We start from the raw sequence: 27157 nt of genomic DNA on the forward strand, positions 1-27157 counted from the left end.
GGAGTTCGATAGACATGGCGTGGATTTATCACTTAATTCCAATGTTGTTCATTGTCATCCTTTCGTGTCATGCTTGTCATATTCTTGTCCCTGATATCTCCATATCTTGACACAAAAGGTCCTCTCTTTTCGAATTAAGTTATTCGCTAGAGTCTCAGCTAATGATGATTGTATCCACATATTGATGGACCGAAGACAGTTGTTACCTCCATGTATAGATGCCCTACCTGATAGAGTTCAACTCATAAGAAATGTACAAAACCAATGCAAAGTGGGTACTTCGCGACCAGTAATATTGTCACATTCCCTTGGTCATCCAAACAATTATCAAGACGTTATTTGTTTTTGTAATGTGCGAGGATTTAACACGCCACACACAGGATCACAAATACCCCAAGGGCGGCCATATCAAGAGATCTGTTCACGAAAGGAAGGCTTTCAGCTATGCAAAGCTCTGCGATCTCGAGCCAATAAGTACCTGTAGCCCAGGTCCAATTTTATTTGTCTTGTGGTGTACCCCAAACAAAGAGATTATTAAGAATACATGAACATTGTGCACAGTGCTATTGAAATCACCCTAATAGTAGAGACGTTCCAGACATCTTATCAAGACTCGGTCTTACCAATAGCCATTCCGACGTTAAGAGCGTGGTGAAGTCCTTCATTTTAATAATATACATGTGTGTTGTGTTGAAAATATTTCTATTAAGTCGGCTTATTGGTTTATTGGCATCCGTCGGTTGATGCATGGTACAGCGTTGAACAGTGTCCAGTTAAAGATGTTAGTGTAAATATCCTGAATGGAAGGACTTAGCAAGGAGACCGTCTTTCTCAGAATGGAACTTACAAGTTCTGAAAATTGCTGGAGTCCTGAATCCCAGTTAGCCATGGACGAGGTTTCTGGAGAAACTCTGACTCTATAACAACGAAATAGTCAACTATGTGTTCTTCAAAATTGTACTTTGCACAAAGGTGACATCTGCGTTTTCAGACCATTAGGTGGTGGTTTGAACAATTTGGTTGGATACACTGCAAACTTACACATGTTAATCTTGAACCTTGACTTCAGCGATAAATCATTCTGCGTTCTTGCTTCTGAATATGCAGTGTTTATGATCACAGTCTGAAACAATTCGCGTAGCACAAAGCCATTATGTACTTGAATATTGTTATAGATTCTATACGTAAGTATGCACATTACTCTTTTCTAAAGGTGTACCACACATGTCACAAATCTGTGTTCCTGGTGGGTTTTCGTAAGTGCATTTCTTACATTCTGTGATGCTGTCGCCGCACTTAGGGCCGTCAATTTCTGGCCCTCTACTTTTACCGCAGACTCGACAGATCGCAATCTGGTTATCGTTCATCCCCGAACAGAAGTGACAGTTCCACCTCCCTGTATCAGGGACACCCAGATCATTCATTCGCCGAGCCATTGAAGCCCCTACGTCCCCACTAGTGGTGTAGGTCTGTGGTCTGTAGCCACCATCTCTCTGGATTATGTTGGGCTTCCGCGCCATTGTATCAATATTTGGATAGATTTTGTTGGGGGTAACCCCCCTCGCTACGATTGGAACCTGCGATCTAGCAGCACTGTTGTAGGATGTTTGGGAGACGTATGCTGAAGTGCCTACAGATGTCGCTCCTGGGGACAGGGGTTGGGGGTGATGGGCGGGTCCTGACAGAAGATTACTTGGGGGGTAGAACACCTGTGAAGACCCTGTCCTATAACCTGAAGACTCTCTCGCCATAGTCCTGTCCTGAGAGACACTTGTGACCTGGGACCTGGGAGAAATTCGTACTGGAGGATGTTCAATATTGACAGCGGGAGGTTCTTCTTCAATGTCAATACCTTCGTCGGATTGTTCATCTCGGGGTGGAAGCCTAATATGTTCCCTTGAATTCCGGATCACATCTCCTCTTGCTCCATCGAAATATTTTGTTCCATATTTGGTCTCCAGGCCTTCGCGCACAAACGCCCAGTCGTCGGACCCGCTCTGAGGGGCAGCTTGGCGTTGAGGGTTCTGACTCAACCTCTGCAGGCTGGCCATGTAGTGCTCATCTATTGTTCCTTCCACATATCCAGTATCGTCCACAAAATGATCATCCTCATCAATGAAAGGCAGGTTCCTAGGAACTCCCCCGGTTGCCCCAGCCAAGACTACCTTGTTCCTGACACTACTGGGGGCGGCTGATGCATACGCAGAGTCTATTCTACTTTCACCTTCTCTAGTTTTAAAACCGTTCCTGTCTTCGTCTTCAGTGTTCTTGACTGCCGGAAGTACTCCTGTGTCCCGCCACCTTACGACATCTGAAACGTTCGCTCCTCCTTCCTTCATCTTCCTATGAAACTCGGAAAGCATTTCACATTCCACTGTAGCCACTACACATTCAAATGCTACTGCTATTATAAGCTGTAGGTCAGGTTCCCCTTTCAACACGAGTGTGTTGGCTGTGTCTGGTTGGAATCCAACGAGGCAAATAATTGATTCAGGGTCTTCAAGATGGGACCTAATTTTCGACTGGAAGAACCCACAGTAGGTCTGAAACAAGAAACAGTATTAGTAGAATTTAGTGAGAGGTGGAGTCCGGCAGAGCTCGAGATAAGCTGCGTATTTGCGTAAAATACGCATTAATTAAACAGAAATACGCAGACAAATCAAATCCCAGGGTATCAAATATGCAGTAAACACTATAAATACGCTTTTGAAATAAAATTGATGCGCATATTACTTTTAGACAAAACGATTGCGTATATAACAACAGTTAATTAAAATGATTGTGTATCAGCCGATCGTGAAATTCACTTACCGACAGTTACATTCGGAAAGGAGTGAGGGAGTGAGTTTGGTTTAACGCCGCTTTTAACAGTATTACAGTTATATCGCGGCGTGTCAGCTTAATGTGGGACGAAAGCCCGAAGTGATGCAGGTCTCAGACGTTTACCACTTCGGTGAAACCCACGAGCACGGGTATGGTGCTGACAAACCTAGAAACATAATCGGGGCGAACCGGGATTCGAACCCACAATCATAGGTTTCTGGCGTGCCCAAGGGACGCAACTCTGCACAGCGAATCGCGGCGCCTTAGACGACTGGGCCACCCGTGCCCCCCCATTCGGAAAGGATTGTGTGACAACCATACTAATAGATGCCAGTTGAAAAGCACATCATACCTAGTCAATGTACATGCTGTATCTTAAACAGTCGCTGATTGGTGATTTACAAAAGCGCCGTTCTTACAATGCTAGGTGTTGCAAACAAAAATGGTTTCCCGGAGAGGGAGCCGCAAGCAGACACAGACGGGTATAATACTATTCACATAGTTTAAGTCTTTAATGATTTAAGGGGATTGTTAGGAAATAGGTTTTAAGTTAAAATACCAAAATGTGATGAAACAGGTGGGTAAATTATTTTGGAAGACCCTCTAAAAATTGTGGATACCCAATCAAAACTCATGGGTAAAATACCCAAATAATCAAAAGCTTATCTAGAGCTCTGGAGTCCTATATTATATGTTGCTATATTTCACCAAGTCATTGCAACTTGTGTGAGTGGCCTAATGATTTTGTTGAAACGCCGTTTTGAACAGAATTTCAGTCATATCACAGTGTGTCAGCTTGATGGCGGGTAAAAGTCCGAAGTGATGGTCTAAGATGTTACAACTTTGTAAACTCCACAAACATCGGAATGGGAATGAGTGCTGTTTTACGCCATTCTAATCAATATTCCAGGATCATGTTAATATGGGACTGAACACACCAGCTACTATCCAAGTGAGTGAGTTTGGTTCTACGCCGCTTTTAGCATTATTCCAGCAATATCACAGCGGGGGACACCAGAAATGGGCTTCACACATTGTACCCATGTCAGGAAGCGAACCCGGGTCTTCGGCGTGACGAGCGAACGCTTTAACCACTAGGCTACCCGACCGCCCCCTACTATCCAAATCATTGGGTACGAAGAAATGAGCCCATTGTTTAAGCATGACCAGACGACCCCTATATTAGTCAGCCAGCTCTCTTTTAATAATAGTCTTGAGTGAGTGAGTGAGTTGGGTTTAACGCCGCTTTTAACAGTATAACGCCGCTTTTAACAGTACTCCAGTTATATCACGGCGTGTCAGCTAAATGTGGGAGGAAAGCCCGAAGTGATGCAGATCTAAAACGTTTACCACTTCGGTGAAACCCACGAGCACGGGTATGGTGCTGACAATCCTAGAAACATAATCGGGGCGAACCGGGACTCGAACCCACAATCATAGGTTTCTGGCGCGACCAAGGGACGCAACTCTGCACAGCGAATTGCGGCGCCTTAGACGACTGGGCCACCCGTGCCCCCTAATAGTCTTGAGGTACTGGGAACCGTCACTGACCCGGAATCCAAACGGGGACATTGATGTCATCTACAAATCGACACACAATCACACAACACACAATCCAAAAATAGAAATCTATGGTGAATGCAGCAATAGACGTGAATCAGGAAGTACATTGTAGAGCTAAGCTCACATTAAACCGAGTGCCTTTATTTACTACACGGATGTTCAATATGCAAACGATAGTCATAAAAGCCGTGGAATGTCAGGTAATGCATTTCTTTATTTTGTGTGTGATCAATCGTGTGAGGTCTGTAAATTCAGTGCCCCACATTTAGGACACTGCATTGTGTGAGTGGACGAAGCCGGAAAATAATCGTTTGGGCACGTACTTAATGCTGACTTATTCATATTTCCAGAAACCCTTTAATCATTTAACAAATCATAATCATCATCACCATCATCATCAATATAAACTGTTCAACTTCTTTCGACATAAATGGGTATATACAAAGTCAGACAAACTTTCTTAAAACGAGGAAACGTTTCAATCATCATCATCATCATCATCATCATCATCAATACAAACTGTTCAACTTCTTTCGACATACATGCGTACATACAAAGTGGGACAAAGCTTCTTAACACGAGGAAACGTTTCAAATCAGGTTACGGTAAGTCCAGTCATTAGCAACTGTATATCATTTCCGCATGGGGAATTGTTGCGGTAATGCATTTAAACTTCCCACTCAATATTTCCTCAAACTAACAAAGACCTATCCGTCTACACAGAACCACAATACAGACTAGTGAAACAGGTTCTTCAGCGATAATTTGGTCAAGATGAATATTCAGATCACAGCTCCAAACCGCATGTTTTAGCAACTTCCTAGATGTGTATGTGCACACTCATATTTGTTGCCTCCGCATTGGAATAAAGAAATTCTCCGGCGATGTATTTAACAAGGACCGATTTAAGTTTAGCTTTTCAACCAATATATTAAAGCTGAGTGACTATTTAGCTTTACAATCAGTTTTAAACACGATACCCATTTAGGGATTCGAACCTAGGATAACAAGCCAACGAAATGGTCACAAGGCTGCCGATGTTTGGGGAATATGTATACTCCATTCAAATACAGCCTATAGAATTTAACAAGTTCTTAAAAGTGATAAGCTGAGATCAAGATCAGATACAAGACTCCACTCCAGTTGGGGAGTTGATGCCATGTAACATACGTTTATCGTACGAAGTGACAAAATGGATCGGGTGCTCAGACGCGGTGACTTGGTTGATTCAATGTCATCGTACACCGCATGTGTTGGACGTTGCTCATATCAATCGGTGGTTTGTCTGGTCAATAATCGAGTATTTACAGGATGACGCGATACAGCAGTAATACTGCTGGCTTTGGCTCTAATCAAACAAAACACGACACAATATTCGCCTTGACATCGTCCATATCCAACAAAAAAGTTACCATGTACTAAATAGTCTATCAATACACAACTACTCCCAATAAGGGCAGTCTCCTACGACACTAGTACCCACTAGTCGGTAAACTTGATACCACTTCAACTTTCTTTGATCAACAGAATTTTCACATCTACTTAACACACCGAAGCTTTCTAAAGCGAGTTGAGTATAACGTTGCTTTGAACAGTATTTCAGTTATAGCAAGGCGTGTCAGCTAGCTGGGAGGGGGGAGGGGAGGGGGGAGGGGGGAGGGGGGGGGGGGGGGGGGGGGGGGAGGAGCTCCATGTGATGCAGGTATCCGATGACGTCTGACGCTGAAACCCACGACCTGGAATCGAACAGCACAGAGATCGCGGCGCCTCAGACAACTGGACCACCCGTGTCCCTATAAGTTCCTGACCGCCTCCGTGGTCTAGTGGTAGAGCGTCCGCCCGGAGAACGGAAGGTCCGGGGTTTGATCCCCGACCGCGTCATACAAAAAGACGTGAAAGGATGGTACTTGTTGTTACCCTGTCTGGCGCTCGACATTAAGGGGCTAAAACAAGGACTGGTCGGCCCGGAGTCAGTATACTGTGTCCGAGTGGGGTATTCATGTTAAACTGCGGCATGGTATCTCAGTGAGGTAGCACTATAAATCGGCATCAGTCCGGACTAGTACAAGCAGCCACACAAACACACACACGTGCATGCACGTCGCTATATAAGTGCAATCATCTTGGACGCGACGTTAAACCCAATTTCACCACACCACACCACACCACACCTATAAGTTCCTTTTCTCTCATTCTAGTAGGGTAGTTTAGACATTGAGTATTTACGTGGAAACAAAGTCACAAACAGCTTGTAGTACCAGTGAAGCTATGAATGATATATTCATCATAACTACATTTCATGCTTTGAGCGAAATTTACGGGTCATTATAATTGTGCAGACCCGTGAAGATCCGGGTTAGATATGTTCTTCACAAACCCATGTTTGTCTTTAGAGGCGACTAACAGGATCAGGCGGTAAGGCTCGTCGACTTAGTTGATACACGTCATCATATCCAAATTGCGTAGATCGATGCTCATTGTGTCAATCACGGGATTGTCTGATTCAAATATTTACAGACCTCCGGAATATTGCCGAGTGCGGCGTCAAACAACAAACAAACAATAATTGAGCATGTTTCATGTATCAGACGCGGAAACAATATGCAATTATGAATATCAGGCTCAGCAGTAAAGAAAACCAACAATAAACTGGAATAATCTTTCTCCATTTCTTGTTTCAGCGTATCAGGCCTCAACGTTTAGATTTTTACGAAGTAGACACATGGCTACAAGTATTTTTTTCCTGGTAGCCAGTGTTAAAATCAAGAAGTCAAGCCAATATTGTAGGTAGCCAAAAACATTTGAAATTATCTTTGATCAAATAACTATTATAATATGTACAAGTCATAGCAATAGTCTTGTATTCTAGTGGAAACTGTACTTGATTTTTGTTATTTGTGACGTGAATTTACGTTACAAGATTATATAGGTATATCCCTGCTTATCCATTGAGCATTGTTGACTAAAATAATATACCAATTAAATTAATACTTATGTATTTCGGTTCAATGTCGACTTTAGGGGGCATTATTTGCGAGTACAATTATTAAGAGATGTTTCTTCCAAGATCAGCTGTTATTTATTTTTGTGTCAACATATGCATGATATGCGTAGCAACCGAATTTAGTCGCCACAAGATATTTTTCAAGGTAGTCATTTGGCTACCTCTGAATTTTAGACAGTGGAAAAATTGAAATTTAGGTCGCATTAGCTACGAAACTTTGAGGCCTGCCGTATCCATAAATCAAGTAATAAAATTAAAAAGCCTTTCAATATTGATGTAGTTTTTGTATAGTGGCTGCATTGTTGTATCACCTCATATATCGAGCAAAACACTTCCTGGTGTACAATCTCGTTTGACTGGTTGTGTATGTTCAGGGAATTCCCCTTAAATGCCACACTGACCTACTAAAAGCAATCACCCGATAATTAACAGACGTCGTATTATATTTATGTGTGGATTGATCTGAACACTGCTGTATTTGCTAAGGGCTGACTTCATTCCAAACATGGCACCAACACACTGCAAACACCAGATTACTAAATTCACCCCTTTGGGAATCCGGGTGGGACTAGGTATCCAGTGACTAAACATGTCGTAACTGTCAGGTCGGGTGGTCAGGATCGATTGCACGCCATCGTACCCTGGCGACGCGTGACGTAAATAATAATAATATCAACAACTATTTTATTCTGGTCTAGGCTTGATTATTAATTACAGGCTGTCGTGAGAGAGCTTGAATTTTGCTGAATACGCGGTCAATCAACCAACCAACCCACCAACCAACAACGCTCGACTCACTTCATGCAGAAGAGCAGGGATGGGTATTGGCCTGAATTTCGTATTGCAGTTTATTGGAACGATTCATGTTTTGTGACACGTACAACAGTATATTGTATATGTTCATCTGTCTGCAAACTGTTATGAATCTGAATAAAATAGACACATCCATCGGAGCCCGCACATGTTTGTCAACTTCGTAGTCCGCCATTTTGCTGGATGTTGCTATGGTCACAACGCATGCGTAATAAACAAGAGTGAGTGAGTAACGTACAACTTCTTTCACATTAATATTCAGATTGTACGAAAGCAAATATAAGTTCAAAACTTCAAGGACACACAAGTGCACTTTCAAGGTAGCTTCGCGTTAAAGGAAATCATGTAACAAAGAAAGAATAGGGAAGAACACGAGGGCTGGAGCGGCATGTCACCACACGGAAAATACATATGTCAGGAGTCAACTATTTCAAACACGTGGAAATAACTCTAATTTATGTCTCAGGGGTAGAACATGATATATCAAACTTTCATTGTGACAAAGCAAAGGGCCTGATGTCCTAAATGTTAGTGGGGGGTCAGGGGGCTTAGGGTACGATGCGATAACGCAGTAGGTCTTGGCGTAGAACATCCATCGTAAGAGGTCAAAACGTATATTTTGGCTTTAAAGTGCTTAACGAAGTAGGAGAAATTTGCACAAGAGATCTCAGCGTTGAACCCCCGGGTTAGAATGGGTCTTCAGCAACACGTTTGTTGTAAGAGGCGACTAACGGCATCGGGCGGCCAGGCTCACTGACGTGGTTGACGCATGTCATCGTATCCCAATTGCGTGGATCGATGTTCATGATCTCTATCACTGGATGATCTGGTTTGTTCTTTAACTCAACAAAAATGCAACAATATTACAGCGATTCTAAAATAATGGTGTTTTGATCAGTCGATCTGAAATTCCCACGGGTGACTGTCAAGTAAAGCAGGAGTGAGTTAGTGAGAGAGTGGGATAAATAGAACTAAGGACGTTCTCTATTACCGACTTGGTGACACCAATGTGCAGATGTGGTGTTGACGGACCAAGGATTATAATCGGGGATAGCGGATCCTGGCAAGATGAAAGGAAGCAACTCTGCAGTGTTAACTGGGAAGGTGGCCCTGTGTCCCATCGTCAATCCATACCCACCTCAATTCGTCTTGAAGGAGCATATGTGTCATGACCTACTGCTGTTACACAAGGTCGACCTAATACAGGAAATTATTCATATAGCAACCAACCCTTGTATAACATTTAAATCGTAAGCTTCATATTGTGTAATACGTGTGCGCTTCGTATTTCAGGAAGCGGATTTAACTGCTGGTTTAATGTGCATAAGCGGCCATGCAGAGATGAATATATGGCTGGACTTGCTTGTGATGATGTTAACTACAGGTATTTAACCAACGTATATATCCTGTAGAACATTCACATTGAGCAGTGGGCCCTCCGGGAAAGAATAGGCGCAGAGTACACTGTATTCGTGCTTGGAACAGACACTTCTTCAGGTGTTGGCCGTTTTCGTGTTTGAATGGCTCTTGGTCAGCAATCTTTCAGTAATACTGCAAAATGGCAGGTTGCCATTGACGATCTAATACAGGAAAGCCCCACACCCCACCGCGCATTACCAAGTCATAGCTCTGACCATGAGAATATGATAATTCAAGGAAGTAGAATCAACGAGGCTGGGCCTATTTTATTACTTATACGACGGTCATGGTTGATACATAATATATCTCTAGTTGTGTAAAAGTTGTGTTAAAGTTACTTGATAAAATTGCTCTATCATAATGGCCAGTAAAATTCATGGTCCAGAATTAGCTGTGGCGTGACGTCATCATATAGAATACATTCAGGGTTGTAGGTCGGTCAAGTGTTCTAAGTTTGAACAGTGATGTTGGAGCAACGCCTATTTGTACACTTCAGACAGTGCAATGTGTGCCATGTTAATTTGCTAAATAATGTCATCAGATCAAATAGAAATACATACATACTCGAAGTGATATGATTTTGTTTGTTTATTTGTTTGTTGTTTAACGCTGCACTCAGCAATATTCCAGCTTTATGAAGGCGGTCTGTAAATAATTGAGTCTGGATCAGACAATCCAGTGATTGATATCATGAGCATCGATCAACGCAATTGGGATACGATGACATGCATCAACCAAGTCAGCGAGCCTGGCCACCCGATCCCATTCGTCGCCTCTTACGACAAGCATAGTCGCCTTTTACGGCAAGCATGGGTTGCTGAAGACCGATTCTAATCTGCATCTTCAGGGGTCCCAAAGCCTATTGGCATGATTGGTACAGTACAGACAGTGCAAAATATGCTACGTAAATTTGCTAAATAATGTCATCAGATCAAATAGAAATACATGTTGTTCGTAGTGATATGATTGAAAGAAGGGCACATGCAAGATCTACATGATAGAGGGACAGGTTGACATGCGTGTCTGTATGAGGTTGTTGATTCTGTAGCATCGTTCGGGCGTTAAATGCCCCTATGTATTTCTATATCACGGACCGGGGCTTAAAACGGAAACAAAATAACTAATGCTGAAATAATCTTTCTTCCACGATATCCTTACAAATACGCAAATACGCTATCTGATACGCAATACACCAGCAATTATAGAATATACGTCTCCTCAGACGCAACTACGCAGTATACTAACAAGTAACAATTATACAACTGACGTTTTGTCACAGGCAAACATGCAAACACGCAATACACCAAGAAGCAAAGTCCTCAAAGCTACATGACCAACAGGAAAGTACATATAATGTGGCATTGCTATGTCAGTGTAAGCATATGTATGTCCTAAAACATATACAACCACATTTGACAATTTGTGGGTCACTGCAAGTGAATCTGATCTGGCAACGAGCTTTGTGTTACAATCAGTATATGTGTCAGGAGTCAGTGACTAGGTTCAAATGTCAGAAAGTGACGAATGGGTTCACGGACTTTCCATTACGTGGCCTCTCGATGCCCAGAAATAGACACCTCAAATGGCGAAAGGATCGCAATCATTTCCTTGAAAAAATCTGGCAATGGGCCAAACAATTTGCTATTTCATTAACGATTCAAGTCCTTATGTTCCTGATAGACACTACGTCGCTATATAAGAGCAATAATCTTGGACGCGACGTTAAACCCCATTTCACCTCACATCTGATAGACACGACAGAATATTGAGACTGGTAAAATAACACTAGAATTGGTTTGTCATATATACTTACGACAATAAATAAGGGAACTAACGATTTGCATGTTGCCATTATTGAGGTGTACATGTACAATGCGGTGGCGTTGCATCTGAACGCAACACTTAATCACAATGAAATTTCACATCATGCATGAACAGCACCTGGTGCACCTACACACAAAAGCCAAAGTGTGTCAGCCTTCCGCGGAACTCACAATCACAATGCACATGAGCTGAGCACACGCTTGAGAGAACCCCCGAGACAGTATGGCAATGGACAAAATGGTGACTTGTGGCTATGATAGAGGGGGGCATCAACATCCCAAGTTGACGGACTTTTTGGCAAATCCAAAAATGTAATTTCTCGACTGTGGGACAAGTACCGTCAAACTTGTGAGGTTTGCAATGAGACCTGGGCGGGGCAATACCATGCAAACAAATTCTGTAACCCATTGCACCCCACACACTTGATACTAAAGTCTTACAGTAAAGGTCTTGTCCATTTCCTATCACAAATCCCCAAGTTCCCATCCAAAGTCTTCTATTTCCTGTCCTAAGACCCCTAGCCTATCCCCTATCCAAAGGCCTCCGTTTCCTATACAAAGGCCCCTATATCCCATAAAAAGATCTCTATTTCCCATACAAAGGCATGTTTCCTGTCCAAGGGCCTCCAATTCCCATCCAAAGGCCTCTGTTTCCCATCCAAAGGCCTTTATTTCCCATCCAAAGGCTTCTGTTTCCTATCCAAAGGCCTCTATTTCTTATCTAGAGGCCATAATTGTGACAAAAATGTCGCAATTTTATAACAGTGTTAATATATCATGTGAACCTGTATGACTATAATGTACAGATAATACAGACTACAAAATCAATGTTGTCGGAACTCACCTTCAGTTTCCTAAATTCACGCTTCCATGGCATCTTGTATAAGAGAATAAAATATTTTTCAAGATTTTTGAAGGCCTCCGCTGCTTTATCAGGAATCAACTTCCCTCTCTCTGCTGTCTTTTCAATGACAGCCCAAAACTCCTGATATTCAAATCGACACTTCCTTTCGATGCGTGACAGGGAATCTCGAACTAATTTTTTAACAGACTTTGACACCTGCCCCATCGTTTGAGACCCCAGCGCTGTTTCATTGTTGAAGGATTTTATGTAGAGTACCCTCGCTTGATCCTTTCCTTCCATGTCTAGACCTGGCCTTTTCTATATCCATACAAAGCTGAGGGTGTTTAATACCAAATGTGTGCCTGTTCCTGGGTGCCTGTTCCTTCTGGTGTCGATGGTATTGCCCATGCTTTGTCTGAAACAGTCAGGACAAGTCAGGGAGTGAGTGAACTGCTATAACTGCATGATCAACAATATTTCACCCATGATGTATGACAACCGGTTGAGTACACACAAACAAAGTCATGATCCTGTCACAATAATATAATTGACTGTTCCACAAAGCTACTTTTGACTGAGTGATGTATATCAACATGACAGACCTCAAAGATGGCAAACAACAGAGAGGTCAGGCTGAAGTATAGATGAGAAAAAAATAATAAAATCTGGGATACATAAGGTCTAAAATTTGTGATTCAGAAGAGGAAAACATCATTAACATCTTTTACTCTAAAACCAGAGAAGATCCGGGTAGTGAATAGGTCTTCAGCAACCCATGCAACGACAAACCTTCCCAGTGTCTTAATTGATTCAACTTATCTACATCCTTCCCTGAAGAGATACTGGAATTCGCGTCATGAAGATAACTCAATCACTATGTTTATTTCGTTGAGGTACATGTTATCAGTTATCCTGTTATCATGACATTGAATTGTTTTGGTACATTGTGATATCATCAGTGTTAGAAATAATGGGGTTGGGGAGTCCTCTTGAGGATACAAGTTATCAGATCATGTTGGGGATAATGGTGATGTGGATTCATAATAAGATCAGTGAGGTAAAATGGGGTTTCAAGATTTTTGCACTTATATACCAGCCTGCATGCACATGGGAATGGCTGTGTGTGGTTAATTGTACCAGTCCATATTAATGTCAGTTTAATAGTACCAGACCTCTGTCATACCATGCCACAGATCAGTATGGATCCCCCCTGCATACACAGTATACGGACTCCAAGCCAACAAGTCTTCGTATTAGCCCCTTAATGCCGAACACCATGCAGGATAACAACAAGTACCATCTTTTAACTTCTTTTGATATGACACGGCCTGGGATCGAACCACCAACCACCTGCTCCCTGGGCAGATGCTCAGTCTTCTAGACCATGAAGGCGTTGTGAGAAGTCAAGGAGGCTCTGGGGTCTGTGAGTTTTGGTTTAAGTTCCTGAATCTATGTACCCCAGAGCTATAGATAAGAAGCATATTTGTGTAAAATACTGGGGGTACCCCCTAAAAATATTCAAAACCCAATTATTTTTAATTAGCTTGCGTACAGAAACACATGCATTAAATGAAAAACTCAAAGGTATAAAAACAGCTTGTGTAAATACCCACTGCAGCTTTTTCAGCATGCATACAAAGGAGCCAATTTCCGAAACACAGTTATGAGCTAATGTACTTTCCGAGTAAAGCCTATATATTTAGAACAGTTATCTAAAACATTATTTCATTATTTTTAAATCTTAAAATGTTCTCTAAATTGGGGAAAAATCCAATAGTGTGGTGAATAGGTGAGTGAAAAAGTATTGGTTACCCAATGAAAAATGTAAAAACCCAATCGAAATAGAAACCCTAGAGTAAAAACTCAATTGCTCAAAAAGTTATCTGGAGCTCTGGGACCCCTGAAGCTGTAGCATATACCGTATTCGACGTAATAAGCGCCCAGGGCGCTCTCAAAATTAGAAATAGGGGGCTCTAATTAGAATATTATTTTGGTGGAAAAAACAGGGCTGAAAGATCGTAAATTTCGTTTATGCTGACAGCCTGAAATGTTGACATACGACAGATATATTTTTCCAGAAATTAATTGCCCATAATTAAGGGTGCATATAACACATAAGTGCGTATTATACACGAATACATAAGTCTTGTGTACATTGATCAATTGGAAGGGGTGCTGATTGGGATTGTTCACTAGCCAATATATTAGCATATATTGCCGTGGGCGCTTATTAGAGCGGGGCGCTTATTACGTCGAATACGGTAATGAGGGTTATGACAAGAGCCTACTGCCTTTCATTTCTTTCCAATTCTAAACTTCAGTTTTGCAAGAGAGTTGAATCAGAGTTTAAAAATAGTGGCAATCGTGTCTGCATAACATGTATGTAGTTTCTACATGGGTCTGGGCAAAGCTCTTATCTTTATGGCAGAAATAAATGCGTCTACTCCTCCAACTCGTTCGTTTCAACTAATTACAACTTTAAGTGTTGCACCTCAGAACAACTGGCAGGGACGCTCATCAAAAACAGAGGTGAGGTGAAATGGGTTTTTACAACGTGTCCAAGATAATTGCATTTGTAAAGTAAAGTGCATGCACATGTGTGTGTCTATCTGTGTGGCTGCTTGTACTAGTTCGGACTGATGCCGGTTTTATAGTCCTAGCCCACTGAGATACCATGCCGCAGTTTAACATGAATACCCTACTCAGACACAGTATACTGACTCCAAGCCAACCAGTACTTGTTTTAGCCCCTTAATGCCGAGCGCCAGACAGGGTAACAACAAGTAAAATCTATTAACGTCTTTTGGTTTGACGCAGCCGGATGGAACGATTGTTTCAGTAACATCATGCAGTGTGAAGACAACAGAGCTGCAGGTCAAAGACATTTCCAACTTTGCTAATAAATCTATGAGACCAGAGCTGTAGGAGTGTAATCCGTAGGTAAGATAAGATTCAAATCCACTACCAACAGCTCCTGGCATGATAAGGGCCGTAACTCTGTATGTCAAATTGCAATGTCATAGATCAGTGAATTAACAAATCCGTATGAACAAAATATGTCAAAAGTAAAACAATAAGCACTTAAACCTAAATATTAGTTGAGGCCAGTTATATTTTAGAAAACACAACACAATTATTATAACCTCCAGCATAAGGCCCCAGAAAAGCAGACAAAAAACATCACAAATCCAATGATTAAGATGTCATAACCAATCCATCCTTATGTCACCATGACCTAATGTCAGAAACCATTGCTCATGCTATCAACCATTGATTTCCCTGATCACCAACACCATCATCGAACTGTATAACTTAGTGCTGTGAAACAAGTTGAATACTTATTCACACACTCAAGAGGCTGAGTGTTTGCACCAAGTAATGCAGATCCTGTCCTGGGGCAGTCAACATCCTTGTGCATGTAAACACAACCACTCCAACATAAGTTGTAGATCAATGGACAAGGTGTCCTTCACGACCTTCTGTGGAGATTGACAGGTTTCATTGTTCATTCATTCATTGGACTTCCATTGTCCACAGCGGGATTAGTGTCTATGTAAAGAGGGGTTTCAACGTGCTCTGTTCTGTCATGTAAGTAACTGGATGCTGGCCCATTAGTAAAAAGGAGTATCTATTGTCCTAAATGATACCACTAAAGACATGATTTTCTTTGTTTGTTTGTTGCCTAACGTCGCAGTTAGCAATATTCCAGATAGATGACGGCGGTCTGTAAATAATCGAGTCTGGACCAGACAATCCTGTGATTGACATCATGATCATTGATCCATGCAATTTGGATACGATGACATGCATTTTTAAACATAAAAACAAGTAAAATCCTGCTATAACCCCCATTACCAACAGTTCCGGGTACCCGATGAATGCATGATAGACACAGGTGAATACCTCGATGTTAATTACGTGCACTGTTCCATGTAACGTCCTCGTGTATTGAAACGCGATTGGGATATGATGACATATGCATCAACCAAGTCAGCAAGCCTGACCACCCATCAGTCGCCTATTACCACAAGCATAGTCGCCTTTTTATGGCAAAAATGGGTTGCTGAAGATCTATTCTACCCAGGATCTTCACAGGTCCTAAAGACTAAAGACATGAAAAACTATTTGACTAACACACAAAATAATATAAACGTGGACTGTTGATGTAATGATGTCTGGAGCAGACAAATCGGTGGTCAAAAGAATGGACATCAAATTTACAGAGAGTCAGTTTACAGTGGAACAGTATTTTCATCAAAATAGAAAGTATGACTGGTGACTCAAGCATTTGAACTACAAGCAGATCCTGACATGGCTAAGGGACACAACACCACCCTATAATTGGAAGGAGTAGAAACATACATACCTCCCTGAATCATACATAGCCGTCTCACTGATCTCCAAGCCAGGAAATAATTTATTGCAGCATGGGTTTTCCAATAGTGTAAAGAGGTTACCCAAAGTTACAATTCAAGCCACTAGTCCAACCTTAAGCTGAGCACATGATTCGATCTTTCTAGGCCAGCACATCCTGCTTGGGCAGGCATACACTTAAAAATGATTTGACTATGAATAACTAAATTAGCATGACTGAAACACAGTGGCAACCAATACGAACCCCCCACCCCCAAGCTTTTCTAGGCCAGCACATCTCCCCCCCCCCCCCCCCCCCCCCCCCCGCCGCGAACATGATCCAGACACACATCTCAGCGCTTCAGGTAACATCCTACCTGTTGAAGGAAGCGGTACGAAGCTGTACAATCTGGTGAATACTATTGTTCTATTCAGTAAACGCTGGCAACTAAAGGTTTCATATTGATAGATCTTATGTAGGCTACAAGTCTAAAGGTTTCTTCGTTGTGTTGTCAAACCTGTAGCAACTGGTTTAGGTCGAGCGGTAGTATCGGTGTATGTTAGCAATATCCCGTTCTGCGTATCCAACTCGATATATAACATTTGGACGTACTGGGAATACTTAATGGCTGAACGAGTCCCACATCATTCGTGTATATGACACAGCAGTATGGATTGTTGAACAAAAATCTCGTATCAAGCCGGAGACTCGAGAGTGAGGTCACCGCGTCCCTATCGTATGCCAGTTCTCTTGGAACGTTTTAAAACCAAAACACCCTGTGGTGATTTGTTAAGTGACAAACTGACATTACGTTTCTCTTGGAATAACATTCACGATTAAAACAAATGTATATATCAAGCTTGCGACGAAATAGTCTCACCTCGTATTCTGGAATGTTACAATGGCGTCGTGTCGGACGAAACAGGGGATTCCCCTAAAACTTGAATCATTGACGTCAGCATTTTCTGAGACCATACAACCGGTTACCTCCCTTGTGATCGGGTTCATAGAAAACTTGTCGTACGAATGCGGATTGTTTACTTTCAAGGGAGCGTTCATTTCAGTACAACATTTTTCTATTGTGTTACTATTTCAAAGGCCGTTTGTGGCAGGAATATGTCCTGCCATTTGTTAATTATATAAATGCAATCCGAGGAATGGCATATAGGCATAGGGTTCACTGGGTTGTTGTTTTGTAAATTATTACTTAACATTGTCGCGGATCAACATTCAAACATGGCTTCTTATATTGCAGAAGGAGTGAGTGAGTTGGCTTTAACGCTGCTTTTAACAGCATTCCAGTTATATCGCGGCGTGTCAACTTAATGTGAGAGGAAAGCCCGAAGTGATGCAGGTCTCAGACGTTTACCACTTCAGGGAAACCCACGAGCACGGGTATGGTGCTGACAAACCTAGAAACATATTCAAGGCAAACAGGGATTCGAACCCACAATCATAGGTTTCTGGCGTGCCAAAGGGACGCAACTCTGCACAGCGAATCGCAGCGCCTTAGACGACTGGACTACCTGTGGCCCCTATTCCTGAAGGACCTTATGTTTATGCGAGTTTGTATAGTTTTTATTTGTTTTTCTTTTGCTGTTTTTGCCGCACTTTGCAATATTCCAGCTATATGACGGCGGTCTGTAAATAATCGAATCTGGACCAGACAATCCAGTGATTGACATCATGAGCATCGGTCCACGCAATTGGGATACGATGACATGCATCATCCAAGTCGGAAAGCCTGACCACCCGATCCCCTAGTCGCGTCTTACAAGCCTATTCTACCCCGGATCTTCAAGGGTAGAATCCATATAAGGGTAGAATCCATATTGGAACTATAAGATTTAACTACAGGACTTGGCGTCAGTTGTAACTGATGAACTATTTGTTCGATAGATATAATAGATATAATTATAATATAGATATAATTTCTATTAACCATAAACAATTTCTTTTCTTTTCAAAGCCGTACGTCATGTATATATCCGGCGGGAGCTTAAGTAAGCCTGTGCAATATTGCTGCCCCATTGCTGCCCGTGATTTAAGTAGGGATAACGGAATAAGCCGAGTGGACCCGCCTATCAGAATCCACAAGTCGTGAGTTTGCATCCCAAAACAGCTGGTGAACGCCCATGAGCGGCGCCACTATGGGCTACCTCCCAAGCAGGCTAACAATCTGAAAAATTGTTCGAGGCAGCGTTGAAAACACGACTCGCTCACTTTTGATGGACAGAGGCAGAGTAACTTGTCTCATGTCCAATTTCTCCACTGACAATGTAATTATCGCCATGTGATAATTGTACCAATCTGTAGCTGTTTCCCAAACATCTATAACACCACAGCAAGCAGTTAGCCATCAGTTACAATAAACGAGTATGTGAGTGAGTTGGGTTTAACGCCGCTTTTAACACTATTCCAGTCATATCACGGCGCGTCAGCTTAATATGGGAGGAAAGCCTGAAGTGATGCAGGTCTCAGACGTTTACCACTTTGGTGAAACCAACGAGCACGGGTATGGTGCTGACAATCCTAGAAACATAATCGGGGTGAACCGGGATTCGAACCCACAATCATAGGTTTCTGGCATGCCCAGGGGACGCATACAATACACGAGGCTTCCGCCTGTGTCTCTTCACCATGCTCTGGTCGTTGGCGGTAAGGGGCGGTAAGGGGTAGGTAGCCAAGTAGTTAACGCCGAGGTTCCGGGTTCGATTCCACACATGGGTAAATTGTGTGAAACACATTTCTGGTGTCCACTGAATATCAGCGTCAAACTGGTTGTTCTAGATTTCAGCAAAATAAACATCCGACCAATTAAGTTGTTAAGACACCAAGTCATTGCCTTGCTATATATCCCCACCTCGGTGAGATAGTCCAGTGGTTGGTGAATGACTCATGTCGCTGAAGACCCGGATTGGTACAATGTGTGAAACTATGAGGAACTGGTGTGTCTGGTCCAGGTTCGATTCCGGGTTTTCTAGAAACCCAGCAGTCTATGCTCGTTGTAGGATGCAACTTAACGGATCGGGTGGTCCGGCTCGTTTGTTCGTTCCCCGACAGCGCGGATCGTTGCTCATGATATCAATCACTGGACTGTCCCAGACTCGATTATTCACAAACCGCTGGAATATGGCTGAGTGCGGCGTTAAACAACAAACAAGAAAATAAAGTTAACAAATTATATACCTACAGGTTTACAAACAATATGGCTTCCTCCCAAAGCTGGCCTAATATTATAGATGATGTCCAATCTATTGATCAAAAAAGCATGTATTGTATTACAAAATAGCCATACTATGTTTCTAAAAAGGATATACACGAGAGCTACTGAACGTTTCTAACTACTGACAAAATCAACAAAAATTCAAGATGGCCGACATGTTTCCTGAACATAAGTTTAGACTGTGGGATCTTTTAACTCTAAAACAGTATGCTAGTACTCATATTCATAATATTAACTTGGCACACTAATACACTGAAGTATAGTTAACACTTATGGATATGAAACCCCGTCACCAGAGCCCTCAAATTTTTTCAAGATGGCCGCCAAGAGATTGATGGATTGACATGGAACATCAATACACTATTGGTCTGGACATATTTGAGTGATTTGAACTTCTACTTTGAGGTAAACAAACCCAGGGATGTATATAGAATACTCAATCATTTGCATAAATACAATATAACCACCAAATAGCAACATTTATATCTAAATTGACATGTTTTGGTGAGTTGAACTATCAATGTTGATTGTTATTGTCTGTATCTACTTATTGGCAAGACAGTAAACACTATAACAACTATTGTTTTCATTCATGTAAATATGTGTTGAAAGAAAGTATGACCACGTGAGTTTCTCTCAAAATTAACCAAAAACCAGAAGTGGGTGAGTTATCTCCCTTACAGTTCATAGTTATTAGTTTAACTCCAATATAACCACCAAATACCAATATTTGAATAAAAATCTGAAAGTGTGTGACCCACTGCTCATTTAAGTACATGATTGTCTGATTCGTGAACATAATTACGCGAATAATAGTGGCAAATTTATCACGGTGTATGTTGAAAATTGAAATTGCAGGGTCATTTTACCTAAGTCTCAGGTTCGTCATCGTCCTCTAAGAAGTCTGGTTGCTATGCATTGATACAGCTTGCACTAGAGCATTCCCAAAACACAACACTTAAGTGAGATCATATTTCCGACACGTGCTTCTGTTTGTATAAGTCTTTTTTTGTTGCAATTACAGCAGATGATGTCCAGGAATGCTGAAGGTGCTGCAGGCTGATCTGTCGGTATTGGTAAGCATCGTCCATTTATCATGTGCGATCCCCACTCCAATAGATTCATATTGAACCCTTTCTACTCCATCATCGGATTGGGTGGTTTGTTGTTTAACGCAATATTCCAGCTATATGACGGCGGTCTGTTAATAATCGAGTCTGGACCAGACAATCCAGTGATTAATATCACGAGCATCGATCCACGCAATTGGGATCGATGACATGCATCAACCAAGTCAGCGAGCCTGGCCACCCGATCCCGTTAGTCGCCTCTTACTCCAAGCATAGATGCCTTTTACAGCAAGCATGGGTTGCTGAAGACTTATTCTACCCCGGGTCACGTTCATTATCTGGCAGTAGACACAGGGGCTCGGGTATCTTATGGCTGCAGATGGTGGTGGCAGAGTTTGTGGCTCTACATGTGATATATTCTTCGTCACCTTCTCAGAAATATCACTTGTACCGTAAGCTATCCAGCCATTCTTCCTTTGATCCGCCACATAAATACACAAGTTATTGTTCGCAAGTTTTGCTTGAACAGTGTTGCACCCAGCTCTCTCCAGTTTGTCACCCAGATCATCTTCCCCAGGCAAGAGAGTTAACTGACTATAAAAGTCCAGTTTCCAGCCTTGCCGAACTAGGCTGGTATTATGGAGTTACATTTTGACTGGACTAATGAGTCTATGCATAGTCCAGTCAAAATCGCGCATCGAAATCGAAATCCGGTTCGTAAACTGTCGTTCAGATTTCGGTCGATTGCAGGGTTTGCAAAGTATGTGCACCGCCAACTCGTTGTCAGCAGATATTTTCCAAATCTTTTCATGTTTTTAATCAAGGTGCTCACGTGATTTGATGCATTTCGCGATGTAAGACCCGTTTTATGACACTATAGATCTTGATTATTGATCAGATCGTCCTGACTGGGCGCCACCATTTTGTTTGAAGCAAACGCAAGTGATACGAGAGGTGGAATCTGATTGGTCCACAGGAGAGGCTTAGAAGGGACATAAGTTGTAATAGACACTGGTGGCGCTACGATCGAGCCCAGTAATTCAAGCCTAGTTCGGGAAGGGTGGAAACTGGACTTTTAAAGTCAGTTAACTCTCTTGCCTCGGGGAGATGCCCCCATATGGGCAATAAAGTGCTGTTTCTTTTTTCGTTGTTCAAGACTGCTTCCTTCTTCGATCGAATGACCATTTCCCCTGAGAAGTGGGTCAGGCTCAGAAATGACAGGGTATATAGAATATCCTCAACAAGACAATTTCGCGGCATTTGTTACGTACATTCGGGAAAGGCGGTTTATACTCGTTTTCGAGATACAAAAATCAGTTTGACATGAATACCCCACTCAGACACAGTATCCTGACTCCGAGCCGACCAGTCCATTTTCTAGCCCCTTAATGCCGAGCACCAGACAGGGCAACAACAAGTACCATATTTTAACGCCTTTTGGAATGACGCGGCCGGGGATCGAACCCCGGACCTTCCGCTCTCCACTAGACCACGGGGGCGGGCTCAATAATATTCCAAATAAATAAGGCATGAGGAGCTCCAATAATATTTACAAGTATTTTATCCTCCTGACTCCCATAACCTTCTTACCACCATACCCGTGCTCGTGGGTTTCACCAAAATGGAGAACGTCTGAGACCTGCATCACTTTGGGCTTACCTCAAGCAACAAGCTGACACGCCATATAACTGGAATGCTGGTTCAAAGCGGCGTTAAACTCACTCTCTCCTGCTTACGATATCCCATAATGGTTATGGCCATGTTTGAGTGAGTGAGTGAGTGAGTGAATATGGTTTTTAGCCGCTTTTATCAATATCACGGCGGGGGACACCAGAAATGGGCTTCACACATTGTACCCATGTCGGGAATCGAACCCGGGTCTTCGGCGTGACGAGCGAACGCTTAAACCACAAGGCTACCCGACCGCCCCTGTCCATGTTTGAGAGAAAAACAGGGCCATGAAGACAGGTGTGAAACTTAAGTTATATACATTTCTTATACCAAGTGAATTCTGACAGAAGTCACTCATATCCATAGTAAGACTTGTGTAAATTGAAAAGTGGTTGTGGGATATTACGTTTCCAGTGCGTTAACTTTTGCTACAAACTACATAACACAAACAAGGTGAGCTACGAACAAATCTCGGTTTAAAATAAGTATTACCAATAATAGGGTATTCCAAACAACTTAAGTTGTTTTTCCTGTTATTTTCAAATTCGTAATCAGTAACTACAAGAAAGTTCGTGAAATAGGTACGTCATAGTTATGTATCGAAATATTATGGAAATACCATAAACATTATACATTCTTAAAAAAGAACAAATCTTTCAGGATGTTCTGTTGAACTCATTGTTATCTTTACAGTTTGTTACATCCTTCTTCTGAGACGACTGACGCACTATTTAAATTTATTCATTACACTCAAGGGGGCATGGGTAAGTCGTCTAAAAAGGCGCCGCAATCGCTGTACAGAGTTGCGTCCCTTGGACACGCCAGAATCCTATGATTGTGGGTTCGAATCCTGGTTCGCCCCGATTATGTTTCTAGGTTTGTCAGCACCATACCCGTGCTCGTGGGTTTCACCGAAGTGGTAAACGTCTAAGACCTGCATCACTTCGGGCTTTCCTCCCACATTAAGCTAACACGCCGTGATATAACTGGAATACTGTTAAAAGCGGCGTTAAACCCAACTCACTCACACACACTCATTACCCTCAAACGACAGATAATCCGACGAATCATTCGTCACCACTCGCCCCTTTCCGTAACCTATTAGGCTTGTCCCGGAATAACACGAGTTGGCCACGAATGCCGACGAATATATCTAACATTTACATGTGGTTTGTACTCTTGAACAAATTCAGCCCCGTGGGGATTACGTTGAAGAAATAGCCTCCAGAATGCTAGGATACCGTATGAGCTTACTAATGAGTGTTTGTTTGTTTGTTTGTTGTTTAACGCCGCACTCAGCAATATTCCAGCTAAATGACGGCGGTCTGGAACAGCTGATCCAGTAATCGCTATAAACTAAATATAATTGTTGTTGCGATTTGCATGCAATCTCAGTTCACATATTCAGTCTTATACGATTCACGTAATGTTGTGATAGATTTTATGCCTCTTCAATCAGATCACAAAGTTTACTGACTCTTCTTGAATGAACCACGATTCTAAAGACTATAGTAGTGTCCTTGATGTTGTTTGACGGCGGACTCTATTACATATATAACTATGACGGTGTTGTGTAAATAATCGTCTGAACCAGACAATCCAGTGATTGACATCATCAGCATCGATCGGTTGCTGGTTGCCTATATTTCAACGGATTCCTGACGGTCTGTAAATAATTCATCCTAGACCAGAAGAACTTAAGTTTGTTTGTTTGTTATTTAACGCCACACCCCAATATTCCAGTTATATAACGACGGTCTGTAAGTAATCGAGTCTGGACCAGACGATCCAGTGATCGACATCATCAGCATCGATCCACACAATCTGGATACGATGACATGCATCAACAAAGTCAGCGAGCCTGGCCACCCGATCCCGTTCGTCGCCTCTTACGACAAGCATAGTCGCCTTTTACGGCAAGCATGGGTTGCTGAAGACCGATTCTAACCTGTATCTCAACAAGCTTGAGCACCCGATCCCGTTAGTCGCCTCTAACGACAAGCACGGCTTCCTGATCTACCCGGATCTTCACGGGTCAGATGACCCTAAGAGCGGACCACACCTTTAAGCCATTTGGTATTTACTCACGTGTTATCATTGAAATTGGGTATCAATAGTTAACAATATATTTTTTACAATATATCTTTGGTCTATTGGGTCCAGTCTGTTGAGTAATGTCTCATTTGCATGTGTTTAGTTACTGCCCCAAGGGAAACGTATCGGATGGCCTCAAAACCAATGTAGTTATTTATTAATAGTTTATGCGCAGTCCTGCACACACACACTCCTTTCTGGATCCGCGTGGGAGTCCACTGTTTGATAATATCAACAACGCCCTCGACTTTCCTTCACGGTATGACTGAGCGGATTGTTCTTTAGCGTCAAACAAACCGCTCACGAGGGATGGGTCTCATGCATTGTATACAAGTCTGACATCAGACCCAGGTCCGCACACGCCGAGCCGACGCTGTTTATGAGAACACCACCAAAGAGTTTTTTCTTCATTTCATATTCCGCTAAATATATAGTTTTGAAAGAAAAAATAACGGTAAAAGACCGAAACGCATTTAGCGCTATTCTGCAAACACCCGACCTTCTAGATCACGTGTCCTGACGTCATAGACATTGCCGTACATCATGACCATTGCTGTTCTACATGATGGTTGCATTGTTGGATACGGCACAAAGTCGTATGAGTCGTGGGTTCTGACAACATTAGTTGACTGCATTCTACAACAAATGTCCATAAATTGGCGTTCCAATATGGCCGACGTGTCGGCCATTACCAAATCGGAAGCTGTTGTTACTGATGCGCCATAACATCAAGCTTCGTTGCACTAGCCTTGGCTGGGAGATGTATGCCAGCATCATACAGCCCAGATATTATTGTGGCAGCAATTTTGAAAATCAGACAATCTGTTGGGCATATTTCAACCGTAGATTTCCAGGCCAAAACTGGACAAAGTGGCGTGGACATGGGTGGCGTGTGGCGTGTGACCCATTGTTAAAAAAAAACGATTGCCAGACAGCAACCAGAACCAATAGATGTCAGAACTCGAAGGCTCTGAAGGCCCTGACAAGGACTCCGGGGCTTTTCCGTCATGTTGGCGTCAGTTGCATTGGAAGGGCATAGCTAAAATACTTTAATTAAAGAATAAAAATGAAATTTAAATATGGCAGTCCGATAGTGATGACAGGCTTACGATGAGAATCATGACTTGTTCGAGTAAGCTTAATCACTTCAGTGACCAGTCGCCAGGGTCAGTGAATCACGGACATTTATAAATATTATAGGGTTGATTCATGAGCTTTGGGTGTGAAATGAAAGTGAAAAGAACCAAGACAAAAAGCCCCCTTGCATAACCTTTAAATATCCCCCGACAGGGCAGCTTGTTCAGTGACGGCTGTCGTAACGCACCGTTGCATGTTTTACCAAGTTCCATTCTGTCAAAAGGTTTGATTTTTCAACTTTGTACACCACTATCCCACATGACAAACTTAGGAAAAACTTAATTCCTTGATCCATGGAGCTTTTGTTACAAAACGTGGTGAACTCAGATATAGTATTTATATTCAGAGGTTGAGGACAATTTGTGAAAAATGAAAGCAAATGCCATCTGAGGTTTACTGAGAAAACAATATGAAAATGCTGGACTTCCTCATTGATAACATCTACGTAAAACTTTGAGGTAAGACATTAAGGCAAGAAGCATTAAGCACCAACTGCGCTCCTCTTCTTGCGGATCTGTTTCTTTATGATTGTGAATCTGATTATGAATCTGAATTCGTCAATTCGTCTGAATGAGTCAAAACAAGGTAATTTGGCCAAGAGGTTTAACTTAAGCTTCAGGTATATCGATGATCTGATATCGTTCAATAACAATCAAATAGCCAATTCCCTTCCACTGATTTACCCACCTGAACTAGAAATAAAGGAGACGAGTGAGACCGCTTCATCTGTGACAAAACACTCTCCACAAGACTGTATGACAAGAGGGATGACTTTCCAAAAGTCAACTTTTCCTTTATGTCGAGCAATATTCCAGCAGCTCCAACTTTTGGTGTTCACAACTTTTGAGATAAAATCGAGCCAAGCTCTTTCTACCAAAGAGCACCACACGACTCTTGCTCAGAAGTTGTTTGATCAAGGTTACAACATTCAAGGCCTCAGTAAAGCTTTCAAAAGGTTTGATGGTAGACATGTGGAGGACATTTCCAAACTGACAAAAATGATGTCCGATGCAATTCCCTATTTTGACTTGTACCACATGTTCCCGTGTTATTTTCAGGTGAACAATTGATTTGCCCTTGCATGTGTTTGTGACGGGTGCCCCCGGTGGGGCAGGATACGCTCATCTTTTCCCGAATACCTGATATCATTACTATTTGATAGTGATTCATAAACACATGCTCATGATAATTATAGTCGGCATCGTACAATCGACTCTGCTTTCTGCAGAGATTTCTATTGGATGTGGAAGGGGTTTTGAAGCTTTTTTTACAAGAACATGTTTTGACCGTCATGCAACAAATACACGTGCTGGAAC

General features: G+C 42.2%; 1 protein-coding gene across 3 annotated transcripts in view; it reads right to left on the reverse strand.

Annotated features, from left to right (window-relative positions):
- Positions 1-443: 443 nt before the first annotated feature.
- LOC124135299 overlaps positions 444-27157 on the reverse strand; it is a 35082-nt gene continuing 8368 nt past the window's right edge. The window contains exons 1-3 of one of the 3 annotated variants that reach the window (XM_046500569.2): positions 17524-17650; positions 12290-12704; positions 444-2543 (exon numbers count right to left, since the gene is read on the reverse strand). In XM_046500569.2, the coding sequence (XP_046356525.1) occupies positions 1179-2543; positions 12290-12589 (1665 nt within the window). In that variant the 5' untranslated portion in view covers positions 12590-12704; positions 17524-17650 and the 3' untranslated portion in view covers positions 444-1178. Of the gene's footprint in view, positions 2544-12289; positions 12705-16655; positions 16819-17523; positions 17651-27157 lie in introns of those variants that run through there. The other 2 variants (XM_046500571.2, XM_048398998.1) reach the window with 2 other exon arrangements.

The sequence above is a fragment of the Haliotis rufescens genome, unplaced genomic scaffold (genome assembly GCF_023055435.1).
Source record: "Haliotis rufescens isolate VD_foot unplaced genomic scaffold, xgHalRufe1.0.p SCAF_19, whole genome shotgun sequence".
Lineage (NCBI taxonomy): Eukaryota > Metazoa > Mollusca > Gastropoda > Lepetellida > Haliotidae > Haliotis > Haliotis rufescens.